Source organism: Kogia breviceps, chromosome 14, assembly GCF_026419965.1.
Source record: "Kogia breviceps isolate mKogBre1 chromosome 14, mKogBre1 haplotype 1, whole genome shotgun sequence".
NCBI classification, from domain to species: domain Eukaryota; kingdom Metazoa; phylum Chordata; class Mammalia; order Artiodactyla; family Physeteridae; genus Kogia; species Kogia breviceps.
Window position 1 is genome coordinate 86,184,127 of NC_081323.1, and position 21,700 is coordinate 86,205,826.

General features: G+C 45.2%; 1 protein-coding gene and 1 long non-coding RNA gene across 7 annotated transcripts in view; one reads left to right on the top strand and one right to left on the bottom strand.

Moving 5' to 3' along the window:
* The first annotated feature begins 609 nt into the window (after window positions 1-609).
* On the top strand, window positions 610-2,230 carry LOC136792503 (uncharacterized). Its single transcript, XR_010836386.1, has 3 exons — window positions 610-754; window positions 1,192-1,361; window positions 1,672-2,230. It is a non-coding gene; the product is annotated as an uncharacterized lncRNA (long non-coding RNA).
* Window positions 1,060-21,700, bottom strand: part of LOC131740530 (radial spoke head 10 homolog B-like) — a 36,064-nt gene continuing 15,423 nt past the window's right edge. For 4 of the 6 annotated variants that reach the window (XM_067012377.1, XM_067012381.1, XM_059036451.2 and 1 more), the window contains 12 exons: window positions 20,958-21,117; window positions 20,611-20,732; window positions 19,800-19,989; window positions 18,334-18,448; window positions 17,279-17,358; window positions 17,043-17,191; window positions 10,603-10,710; window positions 9,290-9,433; window positions 7,765-7,890; window positions 5,944-6,037; window positions 2,434-2,632; window positions 1,060-1,340 (listed from right to left, as the gene is read on the bottom strand). In XM_067012377.1, coding sequence (XP_066868478.1) covers window positions 1,148-1,340; window positions 2,434-2,632; window positions 5,944-6,037; window positions 7,765-7,890; window positions 9,290-9,433; window positions 10,603-10,710; window positions 17,043-17,191; window positions 17,279-17,358; window positions 18,334-18,448; window positions 19,800-19,989; window positions 20,611-20,732; window positions 20,958-21,117 — 1,680 coding nt within the window. In that variant the 3' untranslated portion in view covers window positions 1,060-1,147. The remainder of the gene's footprint in view (window positions 1,341-2,433; window positions 2,633-5,943; window positions 6,038-7,764; window positions 7,891-9,289; window positions 9,434-10,602; window positions 10,711-17,042; window positions 17,192-17,278; window positions 17,359-18,333; window positions 18,449-19,799; window positions 19,990-20,610; window positions 20,733-20,957; window positions 21,118-21,700) is intronic. The other 2 variants (XM_067012379.1, XM_067012378.1) reach the window with 1 other exon arrangement.

A 21,700-nucleotide genomic window follows, 5' to 3' on the forward strand; every position in this document is an offset into this window, starting at 1 on the left:
GTGTGTGTCTTCCTGATCTGTTTCTTCCCTCGTGGCTGCCGTCTTCCCTGTAATTCTCTCTGCTCTTGCAAGGCTAGTACGTACGGTGTATGTGAGTAATGTACCTCTCTGGTTGTTGGTCCTTTTACTGTCATCTTTATCTGTATCTGTATCTTGCACACGTTTGCTTTAAATTCTGTTTTGTCTGTTCTTCATATCGCTTGTTACTCCGGTCATCGTGATTAGATTGTCAAGGTACATCTTTTTCTATATCTTTATTTTCAGCCTTTCTATCTGATTTTGTTTAAGATGTTTGCCTTGTGAAGAATAACAGTGAATTTCTATTTTCTTTTAAACCCTATCTAATTATTTATGGGATTTTGAAGGGGAGGAAGAGGTGAGTTAACGTGTTTGCTTGGTGATGACGGGTAGGTTTGTACTTTCCCTGCCATCTTTTGCGTTTTCTGTTTCCATTCTTCTTTTTATTCTTTTTCCCAGCTTTATGTCAGATGATAGTTTCCTTCCTTTTTGCTAGTTTGGAAGCTTTAGATTGTATTTTTATGCTTTTGGTGGTTACTCTTATATTTAACACAACTATTAACTGTAACATTTTCCTAACAGACTTAAAGTATTCACTTAACTGCTGACTGCACACCTGGCTCTTTATCCTACGTTGTTCGGCCTTTTGTCCATGCAGTGCTGTTTGCGATGCTGTGGGAATGGATGGGAAAGGACCAGGGAAGAGGCCACGTAAGAGGCAGCATGTGAAGGACAGGTAGGATGTGGGCCCAGGGCGGTTTCAAGGGGCAAAGGAGGCGTGCCAGGCTCAGGGGAGGCCTAAAGAAATGTTTAATCAACTTCACTCCCCACTGGTTTTATCAGATTCTAAATTTAATCACCAGTTTTATACTTGGATTTTTTAAAAAAACAATGAGTACCCACTCATTTAATACCCACATGTGTCTATTTTCATTCAGCTCAGTTGTCAAAACGCAGGCATTTCAGTGATCCAACCATATTAGAAACCCAAAACCCAGTGGGCCCAGGTAGTGGTATTTCAAGAAACACTTAGACAAGAAGAAAAACACAAGTAATTTTATTGGGTAGGAAATTTGTTACAGGCTTTGGTTCTAAATTCCCTTCATACCTGCTTGTTCTCGTGGCTCATTTACAGACCCAGTGATGTCGACTTTTTCTTTTTCTTATTTGCAGTGGATCTGCTGGACTGGGACACCACTGTGTCGTCTTTCAGGGGGCTCGGCGTGAAATTCAAGGATGTGGCATCCACTGGTTCCTTGATCACGGTGATGGCGACCTCATAGTCTTGCCTTTTGGTCTCTTCGTCTCTCAAGCTTTTCAGCCTAACGAGAAGCAAACACAAGGTAATCTTTTTTTGTCTTTGAAATTTCAAAACCAGTTTTTATGTTGTATGTGGTGTAATGGAGTCCATACCTGGATCGCAGCGGTTTCTGTGAACACAACTAAACTATCATCACTTTGCCTGAAATAAAAAGTGGTGCGATAGCTAGATAGTTCAAGACAAGGTTTTCACACATCTGAGGTGACTTGTGACGCGCTCGTCTCTGAAGCAACTTAGCTAGTAAGTAGAATACTTACTAGCTAAAATACGGTTGTAAAAAAATAAAATACTGTTGTAGCCGTTTTCCTTAAGTCTAATGCTGTCTTCCACAGACCACTGGGCTTGAGATGCCCTTTACAGAGGTCAGACGTTTGCACTTGGGACTGACCTGTCTGCATGGAACTAAGCCTGGACCGTGGTTCTAGAAAGGTAAGTGTGTGGCCTCTGCTAGGTGCTCACCACGCACCAGGCATGGTTCTCGATGCTTCACAAACACCAGCTCACTCAGTCCTCAACAGCCCTACGAGGTATCACCTCCACCTTAAAGATGCAGAAACAGGCACACGGGGACAGACCACACCCAAGGTCACCAAGGTGATATAAGTGATGAGGCTGGGATATGAACCCAGGCAGTCGGTGGAGACTTTTTAAAATTATTTTATTCTTTTTTTTTTTTGGCTGCGTTGGGTCTTCGTTGCTGCAGGCGGGCTTTCTCTAGTTGCGGCGAGCAGGGGCTACTCTTCATTGTGGTGCGCGGGCTTCTCATTGTGGTGGCTTCTCGTCGTGGAGCACGGGCTCTAGGCTTGCGGGCTGCAGTAGTTGTGGCTCGCGGGCCCTAGAGCACAGGCTCATCACTAGTTGTGGCGCACGGGCTTAGTTGCTCCGTGGCATGGGGGAATCTTCCCGGACCAGGGCTTGAACCCGTGTCCCCTGCATTGGCAGGCAGATTCTTAACCACTGCGCCACCAGGGAAGCCCGGAGGTTGTAGACTTTTAATGGAAGTGTTCGGTCCTGAAGCTTCTGGCGGCTCCAGAGGACAGGAAAGAAAGATGCCCGGGAGGGAGGGATGGAGCCAAGGGGTTTTATTGAGTTACCTCGCCTCCAGCTCCTCATTCTCCATCTTCCTCTGAAGGGCCATCACTTCATTATGTAGCCTGTTTTCCTTTACTTTCTCCTTGAGGGTTTCTTCATGTTTATATGCTTGGAAGAGGGTGTCCACAAAAAAGATGTACATGTTACTGATCCACGGATTGAATTTTTCCTTTTGTTCATCCTTGGATTTTTCTTTTTTCTCTGGAAGAAAGTTTGATTAACATGAGCATTAACACAGTCTTGCAATAACTCTGGGGTCTGTGTTCCTGTTCCCCAGTTCTGTCACTTCCTGTGCTGGGCTGAGTGTCCTCATCCCCCCATAAGGTGGGTGTCACTGTACTTCTTGTGGGCTTGTGAGGATTCAGGTAACTGCAAAATGCTTCAGGGACCTCCTGGAACAAGGCTGGCCTCAGCTGACCACAGCCATGATTGGCAACGCTTCCTTCAAGTCTCCTGGTACCTGTTATTTTTTTCCTAAATAGCTTAAATATTTTGGGTTTTCTAAAATTAAAATCTTAGAAAATTTACAGCATTCCCATGTCTCAGAGAAAGAAAACTCTTGGCTTTTGCATACGTTATCTTTAAAGGCAGTTTTCATTAAGAAAATTTTATGTGTTTGTTTTGTTTGGCCGTGCCACGCAGCTTGCGGGATCTTAGTTCCCCCACCAGGGATCAAATCCGCGCCCCCAGCAGTGAAAGCACAAGAGTCCTAACCACTGGACCTCTAGGGAATTCCAAGAAAATTTTAAGAAGGATTTTAACTCTGAATTGAAGAAGAAGGTAGGTAAAATCATTGACTTGGTGAGGAGTTGCTTCACATCTACTAAGGCCAGCAGATGCGCACTTTGGAATGTGTTTAATTAATATAGTTGATTCCAGGAAGAGGATGCTTTGGATAGTTCTGTAATATCAGTAAGACTGGGCATCTTTCAAGAGAGCAGTTGTTTTTTGACACTGTCTACAGCTTGGGCTGCTCTGCTGTTTGATGGCAGTGATGGGAGAGGAGTGTGGGCGTAGGTACTCTGTAGACGTAGCATTCTGTGACCAATCTACCCTCCATCCCAGGAGCCACTGTGAAGAGCCCAAGGGTGGAAGACTAATGCGGAGAACCTTGATGCGGTGCCAGATTTTGTTTTTTTAAATATTTATTTATTTATTTTGGCTGCTCTGGGTCTTTGCTGCAGCACACGGACTCTTAGTTGCGGCAGGCATGCGGGATCTAGTTCCCTGACCAGGGATCGAACCCGGGGCCCTCGCATTAGGAGCACGGAGTCTTACCCACTGGACCACCAGGCAAGTCCCGCCAGTGCCAGATTTTACAAGGACTAAGAGAAATGAAAACGTATCCGTAAAGACTTGCACACCAGTGTTCATAGCAGCATTACTCCTGATAGCCAAAAATGGAAACCACCCAACTGTCCGTCAGCTGATGAGTAGATAAAATGTGGTGTATCCACGCAGTGGAATACTACTGAACAATACAAAGGAACAAAATACTAATATGTGCTACAACAGGAACAAATCCCAAAATAATTATAAGTGAAAGAAGCAGATGCAAAAGAATATGATTCCGTTTCTAGGAAATGTCCAGAAAAGGCAAATCCATGGAGAAAGTCAGTCAGTGGCACCAGGTGGCCCCCAGGCACCCCCAGGGCTCCAGGCACCTCACCCACACACACCTCCCCCCTGTGGCCAGCTCCCTGTGGGGGTGAGAGGGCTCTGGCAGGTGACGAGTGAGCACACACAGAAAGCTGGCCCAAATCTGTGGGCCACGGAAGGACCACAAACTCAAGCTTTAGCACCAACCTTGGGAAAAGCAAGGTACATGAAAAGGTCCTTGACACCACTGATCATCAGGGAAATGCAAATCAAAACCACAATGAGATGGACTTATACACACGGCCAAATATAAAACAGCTGGTGGGAAGCAGCCGCAAGGCACAGGGAGATCAGCTCGGTGCTTTGTGTCCACCTAGAGGGGTGGGATAGGGAGGGAGGGAGGGAGACACAAGAGGGAGGAGATATGGGGATATATGTATATGTATAGCTGATTCACTGTGTTGCAGAAACTAACACACCATTGTAAAGCAATTATACTCCAATAAAGATGTTTAAAAAAAACCAAAAACACACAACGAGAGGGAATTCCCTGGTGGTCCAGAGTTTAGGACTTGGCGCTCTCAGTGCCGAGGGCCCAGGTTCAACCCCTGGTTGGGGAACTAAAATCCCACAAGCCATGAGACAAGGCCAAAAAAAAAAAAACCCACCAACTCACACCTGCTAGAATGGCTTGCTTCAAAAAGAAGAGAGATGCTATCATCGATGTGGGAAAACAGGACCCTTGTAGAGTTTTGGTAAGATTGTAAATTGGTGCAGCCAGTATGGAAAACAGTATGGGTTTCCTCAAAAAATAAAAAAAGAACTCCCCTATGATCCAGCAATTCCACTTCTGGGAATATATCCAAAGGAAATGAAAACACTGTGTCGAAGAGATAGCTACACCATCACGTTCACAAAGGTACCATTTACAACGGCCAAGACAGAAGACGGCCTGAGTGTCCCTCAACAGATGACTGGATAAAGAAGAGATACATACACAATGGAATAGTACTCAGCCGTAAAAAGGAGGAGAGCCTGCCATTTACAACACGGATGGACCTTGAGGGCATTATGCTAAGTGAAATAAGTCAGAGACATACAAATACTGTATGATCTCACTTATAAGTAGAATCTAGCATCTATTTTTTAAGAATACAAACATATAAAAAAAGATCAGATATGTGGTTACCAGAGGAGGGAGATGGGGGACACTGGAGGAAGATGGTCAAAGGTACAAACTTCCAGTTACAAGGCACACAGGTACCAGGGATGTAACGTACAGCACGATGACTGTAGCTAACACTGCTGAACGACACCTGTGGAAGTGGTTAAAAGAGAATAAACCCTAAGAGTTCTCATCACAGGAAGAATTTTTGTGTGTGTGTATTTATGAGATGATAGATGTTAACTAAACGTATTGTGGTCATCATGTCACAATATATGTAAGTCATTATGTTGTACACCTTAAACTTATACGGCACTGTATGTCAATTATATCTCAATAAAACTGGGGAAAGAAAAGGGGAAAAAGATCAACGCCTTGAAAGGGAACTCTGTCAAGCCAGGGGGCGGAGTTGGGAGCAGCTATCCCAGCCTAATTATATTTTAAAAGATGGTTGTGGGCTTCCCTGGCGGCGCAGTGGTTGAGAGTCCGCCTGCCGATGCGGGGGACACGGGTTTGTGCCCCGGTCCGGGAGGATCCCACGTGCCGCGGAGCGGCTGGGCCCGTGAGCCGTGGCCGCTGAGCCTGCGCGTCCGGAGCCTGTGCTCCGCAACGGGAGAGGCCACAGCAGTGAGAGGCCCGCGTACCGCAAAACAACAACAACAAAAGATGGTGGTACATTTTTTTAAATGTTAAATCATTTATAAGCAACAGTTTGCTAATACCAAAGTTCTATAATTAAAATACTCACCATTTTGAGATAAAAGAAAGGTTAGCTCCTTTCCTGGAGATTTAAAATTCATTTTGGAAGTTTTTCCATCACTTAGAGACTTCTTGATGTTGGGCTTTTTCGTTAAAAAAAAAAAAATTATAAAGCAAAATATAACTTCTGCATCATTACGGACCAAAACTAATTTTCTACATTATAAATAATTAGAAAAGTATTAATGAGGCCATTATCTTTATACTAATTTGACTATTTTTAATCTGCCTAAAATTTGACTTTTTAACCTGTATATTTGTCCTGTTAAGGAAATGAATAACAGAGCTATTGTATCTGCTGGAAGGCTTCCCCCAGAAAACCAAAGACTAGAAAATACTCCCTGGATGAAGTATTAATTCATCTTTTAGTGGCTTTAATTACCATATATATATATATATATATATATATATATATATATATATATATATATATATATAAAACCATATCTCAGTACATGCTGTTTATGCCCCTATTTTTACCTCCAGTAGATCTCACCCTTGAACTCCAGACTATTTTCACCTCCAGCAGATCTCACCCTTGAACTCCAGACTATTTTCACCTCCAGCAGATCTCACCCTTGAACTCCAGACTATTTTCACCTCCAGCAGATCTCACCCTTGAACTCCAGACTATTTTCACCTCCAGCAGATCTCACCCTTGAACTCCAGACTATTTTCACCTCCAGCAGATCTCACCGTTGAACTCCAGGCTATTTTCACCTCCAGCAGATCTCACCCTTGAACTCCAGGCTATTTTCACCTCCAGCAGATCTCACCCTTGAACTCCAGACTATTTTCACCTCCAGCAGATCTCACCCTTGAACTCCACTGTCTCCAGCTGCCACTTGCTGTCACCACGTGGATGTCTCATCAGGCACCTTAAGTCTGACATATGCCCAAACCCAGCCCTTTAATTTCACCCCCAAAACCCCTCTCCCCCTCAAACCCCAGCCCTCTCCTTCATGATAAATGGCAGCTCTGTTCTTCCAGTCGTTCAGGCAAAAAAAAACCTTAGAATCATCTTTGCCTTCCCTCTCAAACTCCACAGCCTTCAAAATACATGCAGATAATTCCAAGAGCTTCCTTCCGGGTTTGCCAACAGCAAAGCTATCGTGAGCCTACTGACCCCCCCTTGCTCAGGGCCCCCTCCCGGCCGGGCACTGCCTCACTCAGTGCTTCTTCCTGGGCCACCCCGCCGTGGCTACACCTGCTGCTACACCCCTTCCAACACCCCAGAGGTCCTCCCGCCTCAAGGCGCCCGCGCGAGACGGTCTCCCCCAAGCTGCGCTCAAGTGTGGCTTCATCCGAAGACCTTCCCTTCCCGCCCCGCCCTGTCACTCAGTCTCCACCGCCTGCCTCGCTCTCCATCGCACCCATCACGGATCCCTCCCCAGTGTAAAGAGGTGTAGCACTGCGGTAACGGCTGTAAATCCTGGAGTCGAACTCCCTGCGTGCAAACCCCCAGCTCCACTGCTTACCAGTCCCGCGACGGTGGGCAAGTTACTCGACCTGTCGGTGCCTCACTTCCCCCTTGGAGCCCATAAAGCACCTACAGGTCGTCTGGGCATTAAATGAGCGGACCCCTGAGAAGTGCGTGGCACCTGGTAAGCACCCCGAGGGTGTTCACCCTTCCTGTTCTTCACGTGTCACCACGTCCCTCTCCCCCGGAACGTGATGCCCACGAGAGGACGGGCTTTCTGTTCCCGCCAGAACCCTGGCACCAGAAGAGCCCTCACCACACAGCAGGGGCGCGACAGCGGTAGACACCACGGCCGCGGCACCGGTTTCACGGTGAGCTGTGGATACAAACCTCTGATTTCCTGATCTTGCTCACGTCAAGCAAGCCTCCTAACTTGCTTGAAGACGACTCGGTGCTGCGATACTGCACCTCAGACTCCCGGCTTCTTAGCGCACTTGGACTCCTGTTCTGGGTGTTCTGATCAATGGCAAACACATGAGAGGATTTCTGTTTTCCGTGGAGACGCACGTGCACGTTGAGTTTAACGTGGCCTGATTGATTTACAGTGACCTGCACATAACACGCACTAGGGCGGTGAGTTCCGACGTGTCTACACCTGTGAAGCCGTCACCTCAGAGAGTGGACGCACCCGTCACCGCAGGTTTCCTGTGCCCCAGGAAGCCCTCTTCCCTCAGCCTCGGGCAACTACTTACCTGTTTTCTGTCACTACAGATCACCTGGCATTTCTAGAATTTTATGTCATTGGAATCACAGCGGTATGTTTCCTTTTCTGTCTGGCGTCTCTCACCCAGCATGATTAATTCACCCATGCTGTCGGCACGTGTCATGAGTTATTTCACTGCTGGCTCGTTCTCCGTTGTATGGTTATAATAGGGCTTGTTTATCTTGAGGGATGTGCGGTGCCAGCTTGGAAAGCGGACGTGAACTTGATCGGACGGTTTGAGGCTGTCCCCGAGGCCAGCGCGTGCGTGCGTGCTTACTGGGGTCCGTGTGCTGCCGTCCACGCGGGCGAGGATGAGTAAGGTGGGCCCCGCGCTTCCTTCCGAGCAGAGCCCCGGACCCAGCCTGTGGCCAGGCTCTGGGATGAGCTGGAGGGGGCTGATCTGCTGATCGGGTGGACTGCGTGCTACTGAAGTTGCACCCGCGTGAGGGTCCAAGGCAAGTCCTGGGGCTCGTGGCCAGAGGCGCTCCTTCGGTGACCGACAGTGAGAGGTCTTCCTGAGTGAGCAGCTCCGGCGAGTTTCCCAGCTGGGGCTTCCGCTGGCCCCCAGCACTCTCCCTTGTGGCTCCGAATGAAGGACTCGACGATCAGAAACCCTTCCAGCCCACCGCCCCGAAAGCCCCGCTCCGTCTGACCCAGTGGCTAGATCTTTCGCTCAGCGGCCCCAAGGCTTCGGCGTGAAGCCGCGTCCAGCCCCGCGAGCAGGTCCTGTCCTCCGGGACGCGCCCAGCATCCCGCACGCGCTCGGGAGCCGCTCCTTGGCATCTGTGCTCTGGGACGGGCGACCCACTCTTGTAAACACTAGATCGCGGGATGACACGTTTCACAAAAACCACCTCAGATGCCGTAGGCCTCGTGGTCCAGCCAGGGGAGCCCCACAGCCCCGAGGGTGTCGGTAGGCGCTCTGACACTCATTACATGTCTCCACTATCATAGCTCATGACTAGAAAATACATTTTCCCTAATGTAGAAAAAAGACAACACACCCCTTTCAGAATGTAAAAACAAAGTCTTAAATTATTTACGTTATTTCCTGAAGGGTTACAAAAGCCCAAGAGAGTCTTGATGATGGTTGAACCATTCCAGAATAAAACCCATTCCTCACTCTGTAAATTCTAAGATATGATTTGTTACCTGATTTATCATTGTATAAATGCTTCCAGCTTTGTTTCCAGACGAGTCATCATTTGGAAGATTGACACAGAATTTAGTCGATTGGTTAGTAACAGAGATGAGCGCGAAGCCTAACAGAGCTTCAAAGAATTCCAGGAAAACCAGCTGAAATATAAGAAAATATAAAGCGTCTTTTTCATCCTGACATACCTCGAGGTGGACCAGCAGTTCTTCTGGGTGTCTGTTATCCGAAAAGGACCACCTTGTTCCACACTCAGGCATCATGGGCACACACCAGTTTGCAATAAAAACTATAGCATTGGGCTTCCCTGGTGGCGCAGCGGTTGAGAATCCGCCTGCCGATGCAGGGGACGCGGGTTCGTGCCCCGGTCCGGGAAGGTCCCACGGGCTGCGGAGCGGCTGGGCCCGTGAGCCATGGGCGCTGAGCCTGCGCGTCCGGAGCCTGTGCTCCGCAACGGGAGAGGCCACAGCAGTGACAGGCCCACGTACCGCAAAAAAAAAAAAAAGAAAGCTACAGCATTTAAAAGATCTGTGAGGATGTATATTCTCTCCTTAGTTTGTAAGTCATTTTTCTATTTGACGGAAACAATTTATTTTATATTAGCTTATTGAGGACAGTCACTTTCAGAAGTATTTCTTTTTTTCTTGGACAACTAGAGAAGTGGCACCTGTAAGAGTTGGTGCTGGAATGGCTAAGCCGTCTGGAGATGCTGGGATAGAGTGAACGTATTTTGTACATAAGGAGGATATGAATGGGGAGGGCGGTTGCAAAGGGAAGACGGTTACGGTTTGAACTGTGCCTCCCCAAAAAGCGTTGGAGTCCTACCCCCCAGTAGCCTCAGGTTTACAGATAACCGAGCTAACGTGAGGCCATTAGGGTGGGCCCTAGTTCAATGTGGCGGCTGTCCTGATAAGAAGAGGGAAATGTGGACCCACAGGCAGCAGCGTAGGAGACAACGTGAAGAGACACGGGGAGAGGCTGGAGCAGATCCTCCCCACGGCCCCCAGAAGGACCCAATTCCAGCAACACCTCGATGTCTGACTGTTCGCCTTCCGAACTACAGGCAAGATGTGTGTTATATAAGCCAAACACAGGTGGTGGGGGCAGAGGTTAGCAAGTACAAATGTCCTGAGGTAGGGGTGTGGTGGGCATATTCAGGGAACAGCTAAGCGGCAGGTGTGACTCAGTGTCAGACGTGGACCCAGAGAGGTGGCCGTGCTGGCACCACTGGTGCCAAATCCAATCCTGGTGTCCAAGGTAGAGCAAACAGCCTGAGCTGGATCTGTACCGTTCGTGACACCTCTTTACAAACCTCAAGTTTAAAGTTGCTGTCAATTCCATCATGCATGAAGGGATTATCCTCTGCTATGACCTCCACAAATTTGCTTGCTGTTAATTCTTTATTTATCATTTTAAAGCTCTGTAAAAGAAACAACCAATCAAATCATAATGGCTGATAATTACAAACAGCTATATATATATCTATATCTATCTATCTATCTATCTATATAATATATATATATATATATATATATAGTGGGTTTTTTTTTTTTTTGTGGTACGCGGGCCTCTCACTGTCGTGGCCCCTCCTGTTGTGGAGCACAGGCTCCGGACGCGCAGGCCCAGCGGCCATGGCTCACGGGCCCAGCCACTCCGCGGCATGTGGGATCTTCCCAGACCGGGGCATGAACCCGTGTCCCCCGCATCGGCAGGCGGACTCTGAACCACTGCGCCACCAGGGAAGCCCTCAGCTATATATTTTAAAGTTAGTTTATACCAATACAGCACTTTAAGGAGATGGTCTAGAAATAAGTATCTTAAAAACTGGTAATTTTGAAAAGCATTCTGGATTAACATTGGTATTTACCTCTCTACTCCTTCCCTAATCCCTCTAAGACAACAGTAAAGATTTTTTTAGAGGCATAAACATAGGACAGAGAACGGGAGAGTGGATGACCCAGATGTGAGATACCAACACAGCTCTACTGGTGGGAAAGCGCTGGACCAATGGGCTTAGCAGAACAAGGAGCAGAGAGCTCAGGGGGTCAAGAGGCAAGTCGAGTCCAGTCGGAACTCAGGAAGGAGTCAGCTCTGAAAGCCGTGCTACAGGTAAGGCTGAACACAGGAAGACTCCCAGAAAGTCTAGGTGAAGCCCCTTTCCGCATCTAGACTGAAAACAGAAGGTTGACTCGCTGGAGATACGGAACCACAGTCCATTTGGCTCCCCTAAAGTCAGTCCTGCTGAAAACAAGAATTAGGGGAAAGTGCATGTTGGTAGGGCCCTCCCTTCACACTGACCCTTCCCTCCACTCTATTCTAAGAACTATGAAAACCGGGTTCGTATCCCCCAGGCAGGAGTCAGGAGAAATCCTCCCCTGGAAAATCGAACATCCAAGAGAAAAGCCCTGTCAACCGTAGGCTGGTGGAGGGTCTTCCCTGGCAGTCCAGTGGTTAAGACTCCACGCTTCCAATACAAGGGGTTTGGGTTCGCTCCCTGGTCAGGGAACTAAGATCCCACATGCCGCGTGGCACAGCCAAAAAACAAAAGACAAAACTGTAGGCGGGGGAGGAGAAAGGGGAGAGGTGGGGCAGTTTCCTGGCTTGGTTACTCCACAGTGAAACCTAATCTTTGACAAGTGCCACTCATCCACAAGAGCTTCCAATCAGCCTTAATTTATTTAATTAATTAATTTATTTTTTGGCTGCGTTGGGTCTTTGTTGCTGTGCTTGGGCTTTTCTCTGGCTGCAGCGAGCGGGGGCTACTTCTTGTTGCGGTGCGCGGGCCTCTCATTGTAGTGGCTTCTCTTGTTGCAGAGCACGCGCTCCGCAACAAGAAACTGGCTGCGCCAGTTTCAGTAGTTGTGGCACATGGGCTCAGTAGTTGTGGCTTGCGGGCTCTAGAGCACAGGCTAGTAGTTGTGGAGCACGGGCTTAGCTGCTCCGCGGCATGTGGGATCTTCCCGGACCAGAGCTCGAACCCATGTCCCCTGCACTGGAAGGTGGATTCTTAACCACTGTGCCACCAGGGAAGCCCCCAGTCAGCCTTAGAGTGCCACAGTCCTATCTATGAGTGGACAGCCAAGGTTCACCCCAGATGCTATGGGGAAAGCCTTAATATAAAAGCCAGAGAACAAAACCAACAGAGGTGGGGAAGGGAGATAGGGACTTGGAAGGAACAGAGGCAATGTACAAAGCCAAGAAAAAAAAAATTCCATTTAGCTCCCCCACCCCCAATTCATTTCAGTGGAATAAGAGAGGTTGCATCCATGTTTTAAAAACAAACAAAATGCTTAATAAAGGGACCAAGGATTAGAAATTTGATACCAGAAACTCAAATAGAAGGGGAAAGATAATGCAGGAACTCTCTCCTAAAGGAGAACAAAAAGTGACAAAGATACGGATGGATGGTCAGACAGAAAAGACTAAAATAAAATTAAATTGGTCCAGGAGGTTTGACACCCATGTTCCACAAAAAGGATGGAGAAAATGGAAGGCAGGAAATCTGAACAAGTAATTCCAGAGCATTTTGCAGGACTGAGGGGCACAGGTTTCCAACGTTAAAACTCACGAAATAAATGTAAAAAGACAAATACCAAAGCTGCATCACTCTGAAATTTCGGAACAAGGATAAAAGTAGATGGTAAAATATTTCAGCGAGGAAAAGAAATTACATCAAAATGATTGAGAAGCAACAGTAATCAAGACAGTGTGGTACTGGTAAGAGGATAAACATACAGATAAATGAAATACAACTGAGAATCCAGAAATAAAGCCATACATCTATGGCCAACTGATTTTGGACTAGAATGCCGAGGCCAGTCAATAGAGGGAAAAACAGTCTTTTCAACAAATGGTGCTGGGACAACCGGGTATCCACACACAAAAGAACTGTTGGACCCCCTACCTCAGACCATATATTGTACAAAAATTAATTCAAAATGACCTAAAAGTAAGAGATAAAACTCAGAAGACAACATAGAGGTTAGTCTTCATGATCTTGGATTGACAATGGATTCTTAGACTTAACACCAAAAGCACAAGTGAGAAAAGAAAAAAATAGATAATTGGACTTCATCAGAAACCAGCAAAAACAGGTTTTATCTAAATCAGAGTCTCAACATAACATAGTCAAACGTTCAGGTTTCAGTGGAAAATCACTGACTCATGGTGCCAAGAACCAGGAAGATCTCCAACTGAATGAACAAAGACAGTCAACATATGCCAACACCAAGATGACAGAACATAGAATTAAGTGACAAAGATATTAATTAAAACGCTTAAATGAGCCATTACAAACAGGCTTGAAACAAATGGGGGAAAAAAGAAAGTCTCAGCAAATGAATGGAAAAAATAAAGCACTAAATGGAAATTTTAGAACTGAAAACTATAATAATTAAATTAAAAACTCAATAGATGGGCTCAACAGCATAAAGAAGGGGGTAGGAGAAAGAAAACCTGAAAATGGAATAATAGAAATGATCCAACCTGAACAACAGAGAGAAAATCGACTGAAAAGAAACAGACTGAGGGACCCATGGGCCTATAATAAAAGATCTAACATTCATGTTATCAGAGTCACAGAAGGAAAGGAGAAAGAAAGGTGGGTTGAAAAAGTACGTGAATAAATAATGGCTGAAAACTTCTTAAACTTGATAAAAACACAAACCTACAGATCTAAGAATTTGAGTGAGTCCCACATAAGATAAACCCAAAGAAATTCACGTCAAGACACAAGTCAAACTTCTGAAAACTAAAGACAAAGAAAAATCTTGAAAGTGATAGTGAAATGACACCTTCCTATAATGGAAAAAATTCACATGACAGCAGATTTCTCACCAGAAAGCACAGGAGCCAGAAGGAAGTGGCACAGCATTTTCAAGTGCTGAAAGGACAATCAACTCAGAATCCTCTAGCCAGAGAAAATATCCTTCAGGACTGAAGGGGAATTCAAGACATTCTCAGATGAAGGCAAACCAAGCATTTGTTGCTAGCAGACTACCTGAAAAGGATGGCTGGAGAAAATTCTCTAAATAGAAAGGAAATGATAAGGAATCCAGGAACTTCAGGAAGGAAGAACAAAGATTGTAAGCAAAAAATACGGATCAGTACAATATACTTTCCTTTTCCTCTTGAGTTTTATAAGTTATATTTGGCAGTTAAAGCAAAATTATAATACTATCTGATGTGGTTCTAAAGGTAGGTAGAGGAAATATCAATTATAAATGGTAGGGGGTAAAAAGATGTAAAGGGAAGTAAGGGTTTCTGTACTTCACTCGAATTGGTCAAATGATGACACCATTAGACTGTGATAAGTCTAATATATTTATAGATAGATACTCAAAAAAACACTGTTAGATCAATCAAAATGAAATTCTAAAAAATGTTTAAGTAACCTACGGGAAGGCAGGAAAAAGAAAACAAAAACAGAACAAAAATCAAAAAATTAAATGGCAAACGTACACCTAACAAACCAATTATATTAAATGTACATGCTCTAAATACACCAATTGAAATACAGATACTGGCAAATATTGCCGGTGGGACTCTAAAATGACCCAGCCACTCTGAAAAATAGTTTGGCAGTCTTTTAAAAAGAATTAGACAAATACTCACTATATAACTCAATAATTGCCACCTGGGGCATTTATCCTATAGAAATCAGAACTTATCCACAGAAAAACTTGTACGCAGTCGTTCATACTATATGTATTCTACAGCCACAAACTACAAACAACCCAAAGGTCCTTTGATAGATGTGCGCATAAACAAACCATCACGGTATATCCACTGAATGGAATGCTATTCAGCAATAACAAAGAATGAACTAGTTATACGTGCAACAACATGAATGAACCTCAAAATAGCTGCTGAAAGAAGCGACACAGAAAAGAGAGGAAAGAGGTACAGAGAATATAGTAGTATCAACTATTTTAGCTAGAGTCCCAGAGCAAACAAATGGTTCCGAAGCAATGATTAAACAAGTAATAGTGGAAATTTTTTAAAAACTGATGAACAATGTTAATCCATGGATTCAAGGTAGCAGGTAGCAAGTTGGGAGAGATTCTTACTGGCCAAGCATGGGACAGTTTGACCATGGGAGATGGAGGGAAGACTGCAGTGGACTGAAACACATCAAATATGTGTGAGTCCAGGAGTTACAATGATATTTTCAAAAGCTCATCAGTCACTGTTGAAGAACTGCCAGGATATCAACTCATTCTGAACATTAATAAAGGGAAAAATTGAGCACTTATCCTTCCTTTCCTGTGTATTTCAGTCATCAAATAGCTGATGAGGTAAAGTTCTCCTTTATATCGGATTCACAGCTAAGAAATGCAGATGGAATGATAGAAAATTACTGTTGTGGGACCCTTAAGGAAATAACGGATGTCAGCAATGACTGTCAGGGCTACTGGAACCACTAGTGAAAGGTTTATGGGGAACGCTGAAATGGAAGGTTTCTGCTGACACCATATGACCCACTGGTTGATCTCAGCATCACTAAAAGGGAACATCCCTGATGTGACACAACAGGAATTAGCCAGAAGCACCTGCAGCTTTGTCAGGAAAAAAACAAAACCTGAGGGACTTCCCTGGTGGTGCAGTGGTTAAGAATCCACCTGCCAATGCAGGGGACACAGGTTCGAGCCCTGGTCCGGGAAGATCCCACATGCTGTGGAGCAACTAAGCCCGTGGGCCACAACTACTGAGCCCACGCACCACAACTACTGAACCCACGCACCACAACTACTGAGCCCACATGCCTAGAGCCTGTGCTCCACAAGAGAAGCCACCGCAGTGAGAAGCCCGTGCACCACCATGAAGCGTAGCCCCCGCTCGCCGCAACTAGAGAAAGCCTGCATGCGGCAGTGAAGACACGACGCAGCCAAAGATAATAAATAAATAAAAATTTAAAAGCTTTAAAAAAACCATGAATCTAATCAAGCTTCTAATTCTAGTGACCACTTTGATGGAAATAAAGGGGAAAAAGAACACCTGTCATCAACTCTCTGAGGATGCAGCCAACCAAAACTGAAGTCTGACCAGTCAACCTACAGGGACAAATGGCCTCATTTCATCAATAATAAGGGACCACGGACAAGAGGGAAAGTGAATAAACAGCTGTATAATATTCCATCCCAAAAAACCACATACTTCAAAAAAATTATTTCCTATCAATACTAGTTTTTTGTATATATGACATTTAAATTTGTAAAACCAGTTTTTTCTATACATGTGACACTTAAATTTTTAAAATCACTCTATCCCCTACTAGTAGTCAATCCTTTTAGTTTTATCCTTTATCTACCCACAAGTATAAATTAAAAATATCATGAAAGAAAAACTACCAAGAGTATGAGAATATTGTATAAATTAGATATACTCACTATTTTCCAAACTAATAACTTTCTTAAATCACTTTTTTGATGAACAGTAGTTTTTTTAAAGTGACATCCACCCCCCCATCTTCCTTTACATGGAAAGGTCTGCATCAGTAAAGATGCTGGAGGCCCCACCCGACCATACCCCTCCCCCCCTCGCTGGGAAGCCCGTTGCGCAGAAGCTCCTTCCGTTTCTCTTCCTTCCACTATCACAGGCCATTAGAGGTGCTCTCCTCTGCTGATGGCTACGCAAATTTATCTCAGACCTTCACCTTGTTCCTTGCACGTCATAGCTAGAATATTTTGCCTTTCTTAAATTAAAATCAAAGTACCTATACATATAAAGCCAGTATCAGCCATGAGTGGTCACCTTCAACATCCAGAGGAAGTGTCTCATGTCCATTGTGAGCTCATGGGGAGGGGCTGCATTTGGTCTGCAGTAAGCTGTGTAGATCTCCCAGCACTTATCCATGTAATTCATTGAATAGAGTGTCCGGTGCGCCTCGCAGAATAAATTGCCTAAAGATGTAATGGAAAAATAAACATTACAAAACTCTATTTTGGAAAAAATTATGGTAAATATAATCCTGTCGGTTTTGTATTTACCTTTTACGCGGCAGGCATTTGGGCGAATGTTCTCATTCATCAGTTTTGTAAAACACAAAAAGAGTGATGGGCTTCTGTCTCTGTGATTAAGAAGATACCATAATCACTGCTCCTTCCAGGAGGCGGAACTTAATTCCCCTCCCCGTGAGTATGCGGTGGGCTTAGTAACTGGCTTCTAACAAGCAGAGTATATAGCAAGGGGAAAACGGTAAGTCTGCAGTAGAGAAACAGGGCTGACAGCACTTAACCACGTGATCAAGGTTAACATCCCCAGCAATGCGACAGATGGACATCGTTTACCTGATAGGATGGTATTCTTCCCCCAAACTCACAACCTCAGTGTGATGATGAAAAAAAATCAGCAAACTGAAACCGAGGGGCATTTCACAGAATAACTGACCGATATTCTTCCGAAGTGTCATGGTCATAAAAGACAAAAGAAACTGTGACAGCTGTAGGGGACTAAGGAGATGTGATAAACACAAGGTGTGATCCTGGACTCGGTCTTGAAACAGAAAAGGGAAAAAACTCAGGAAGTCCTAAAAAACCCTGGAATTTAGTTAATGGTGGTGTAGCAATGTTAATTCCTTCATTTTGATAAGTGTACCATGGTTCTGTAAGATGTAATAATTAGGGAAAGCTGGAGGAAGGGTATATAGGAATTCTCCGTGTTACGAGAATTGTGTTGGCGACGCTCTGTAAATCGACAATTATTTCAAAATAGTTTTTTTTTTTTTTTTTAAAGATACAATATCAATTTTGCTCTGAGAAAGACAGGAAATTCTGGTCTAAGGAAGAGCTGGCGGTGACTATTTCTGAATAAAAACTTGAGGGCTATGTGCAGAACTGAAGAAACATGACCCATGTCGGAAGGGTTTTCAAAATTTAATCTTGTTTCTCGCGGTTTTGTGGTTAATATTTGTGGGAAACTTTTGTTTCTGATCATATCAAGAGTATGAAAAATAATAATATCGAAGAAAAAAGAACAGTATCATAACAATCCTAACGGTGAGCTCAGCCCTCATCCTATCATGGGGTCCAGAAGGAGTACTTACTGGTATTCCTTGTGATGGATGTGGTACGCCAACTGCAGGAGATAATTCAAAAATGTTCTCAGAAGTATTGTTGTAAATGGAGAATGAATTTCTTCAACTGGTACGTCCTCATTGGCTAAAACAAGAAAATTGGGGAGGATGACTGGTGGTCTCTAGAACCTTCTATCTTATTTGCTCCTGGTACACAACTCAAAGAACTGAACACAGTGGAGTACATTTGTTTCCTAGAGGCCACCCTGAACAGCATATAAGCGTCCACCTAAACATTAAGGCCCACAGAGGGAGCACCGTCTGGTCACTTTACAAGAAACTTACGAGATACCTTGTCCTGGTGTTTTTCAAACTGCTCTGAGCCACAGTCTGATTAAGGCTGCTAATTCTAAGTGCGTTTGAAGTGTGTTTCAGACACTGAAATTTGAAGTAAATAGGCGTTAGTTCTAACATCAAGAAGGTGATCTGAGGCCTTCGAGCCTGCCTGCCTGCCTGCCACAATTCAGCTGAAAGGAATAAAGCCTTCAAAGTTGTTAATTTTACTGCAGGGACTTTTCAACTTGAAATCAAGCCCAAGCCCAAGATTATCTAAAGCCTTTTCTTTCTTTTTCTTTTTAAAATTTATTTATTTTTGGCTCCGTCGGGTCTTCGTTGCTGTGCGCGGGCTTTCTCTAGTTGTGGTGTGCAGGCTTCTCATTGTGGTGGCTTCTCTTGTTGCAGAGCACAGGCTACAGGCGTGCGGGCTTCAGTAGTTGTGGCGTACGGGCTCAGTAGTTGTGGCTCGCGCGCTGTAGAGCGCAGGCTCAGTAGTTGTGGCACACGGGATTAGTTGCTCCACGGCACGTGGGATCTTCCCGGACCAGGGCTTGAACCTGTGTCCCCTGCATTGGCAGGCAAATTCTTAACCTCTGTGCCACCAGGGAAGCCCTCTAAAGCCTTTTCTAGGCTATTCCAAGCCCTCCCTGATCCTCTCTGCTTGTGACCTGACAACTGGGCGGTTTGGGGGCTTTTTTTGGGGGGTGGGGGGTGGATTGTTGTTGTTTTCTCAGGGATAGGCAGGCTCCTCTGTAAAGGGCCAGACGGTAAATATTTTAGGCTCTGTGGGCCAGCCTCTGTCACAGCCACTCAGCTGTGCTGGTGCAGGGCAAACGAAGCCACAGACAGATGACAACAAATGAGCATGGCTGTGTTCCAATAAAACTTTATTTACAAGAACACGCAGTTGGGCTGGATCTGGCCCACGGGCCGACTTTGCTGCCCCTGCTAGAGATGGTCTGTGACTGTTGCTGTCATCTCACGAGATTCTCTCCTCAGTCACATCTTAAGCACCTTGGGAACACGACCACGTGTTGCTTTCTGGAACACCTCTCCCAACATCTGCCTTCCTCACTCGCTCAACATTTCCTAACTGGTGTCGGGGTGCTGTGATGTTATACTACTCTTTAAGCCAGATGCGAGGGATCTGGTATACTCACCACTTAGTACCCTGTCCATATCAGCGAGGCTTATTTTCTGATGCTGGAATTTGCAATCTTTTAGGAACCTCCAGAAGTGAAGCTTTGTCATCTGAAAGGTGTTACCCAGAGAGCGATCGCATCCTAGGCTGCTGTAAAAGCTATAGATTCTTCTTAATTCTGTAATATTTCTTAAGACAGCATATTCTACCTGAAAAGGGAAAGCCATACATATCTTCATCTTACCTGATAAGAGCAAAGGTAAAAGAAAACCTGTTTTGTAAACCAAACGAGCTAACACAGGCAATCGCATTTACCTCTTACCACTGTAAGAGCTCAATACATGTTACATTCTCCCCACCCATCCCCAGGTCAGTAAAGTGCAATTTCTGAATACGAGCAGAAAGACATGCTGTTATCTGGACAGTGGAATTACTTTCATACTGCTCTGTCCAACCCTGTCCTGTTTCATCCTGTCGCAATGACAGCGATAAAATTCTCTTGTCTACAGGTCGACACCCCTCGTGGGCACGGACACAAAACTCTTCAACGAGGGACTAGCCAGCCGGGGAATCCTCCCGCAGGCCAGCAGTTAGGGCTCCGCACTTCGCTGCCGGGGGCCTGGGTTTGATGCCTAGTGGGGAAACCGAGATCTCACAAGCCACACAGCATGACCCAAAATAATTAATTAATTAATTTTAAAAAATGTTTTTAAAATAAAAGACATTCAATACGTGACAGCAGTCATCAACTGCATCTTCCCAGGACTGTGGAGAGTCTGCTAATGTTTTCGCCTAAAATATAAATTTATAACAATACAGAAGGTTTCTACCTGCTTCTTTTCTTCTGGTCGGTCTCTCTCCGGGTACATTTTCAGCAACAAACTGAGATCCAGCTCGATGCTTGAGCCTAACATGGAATTCCTTTCACTGCCATCAAGCTTTCTGATGATTTCTAGCAGATGAGGACAAATATACAGGATACATGTGAAACACAATGTTAAAATATTTCAATGTCATGTCAAAATGATTTTCTGCAGAAGTGTGACACAAGAGTATTCAAAAACCTATAAGAAAGCAGTTGCCCACCGGAAACTTGTGTTTTATGAAATATTAGATGTATTTTTGATGCAGTGTTACACATTAATTTGCCTTTAGCTGACAGGTGGACGCCCCCTACCGGCACTGATGGAGGATCCGCAGTACTGGTTCCTGAGGGCAGGTTCTGGAGTCGTGTCCAGGTAGCTGATCAGTTCACCTTCAAGATTTGGAAACTCTGCTATGTGGTCATTGGAAAATGGGCCATCATACACACGCCCATTCTTAAAAGTTAACTGGCCCTGCAGAGAGAAAAATAACTTTTTGCAGCTTAGGAAAAGCACTTTTAGAAAACCATTGGTAGGGACTTCCCTGGTGGTTCAGTTGGTTAAGAAACCCCCTTCTAATGCAGGGGACGTGGGTTCGATCCCTGCTCGGGGAACTAAGATCCCACATGCTGTGGGGCAACTAAGCCCGAGCTCTCCAGAGCCTGCATGCCACAACTAGAGAGCCTGTGTGTCCCAACTACTGAGCCCGTGTGCCCTGGAGCCTGCGTGCCACGACGAGGACCCAATGCAGCCAAAGAAGTAAATAAATATTTTTTAAAAATTATAGAAAAAGAAAACCATTGGTAAACGTCCATCAGTGTCTTTTTCAAGGGTTTGGAGGCTTCTGTTTGCTTGTTAAGATCTGCACTTAGTCCACATACAGTCAGGCTCCTAGAGTCTCTTGTCACCGTGTAGATCGCCCTTCTCTCCCCTCACTGTATCTGCCCCACAACCTCTCCCCAGCTTTAGGCACCCCTAGGTCACAGAATGTGGCTTATTAAATATGCTGATGACCAGCAGAGGTGCCTGTCACAGAATGGGGACTCTCTTGGTATTT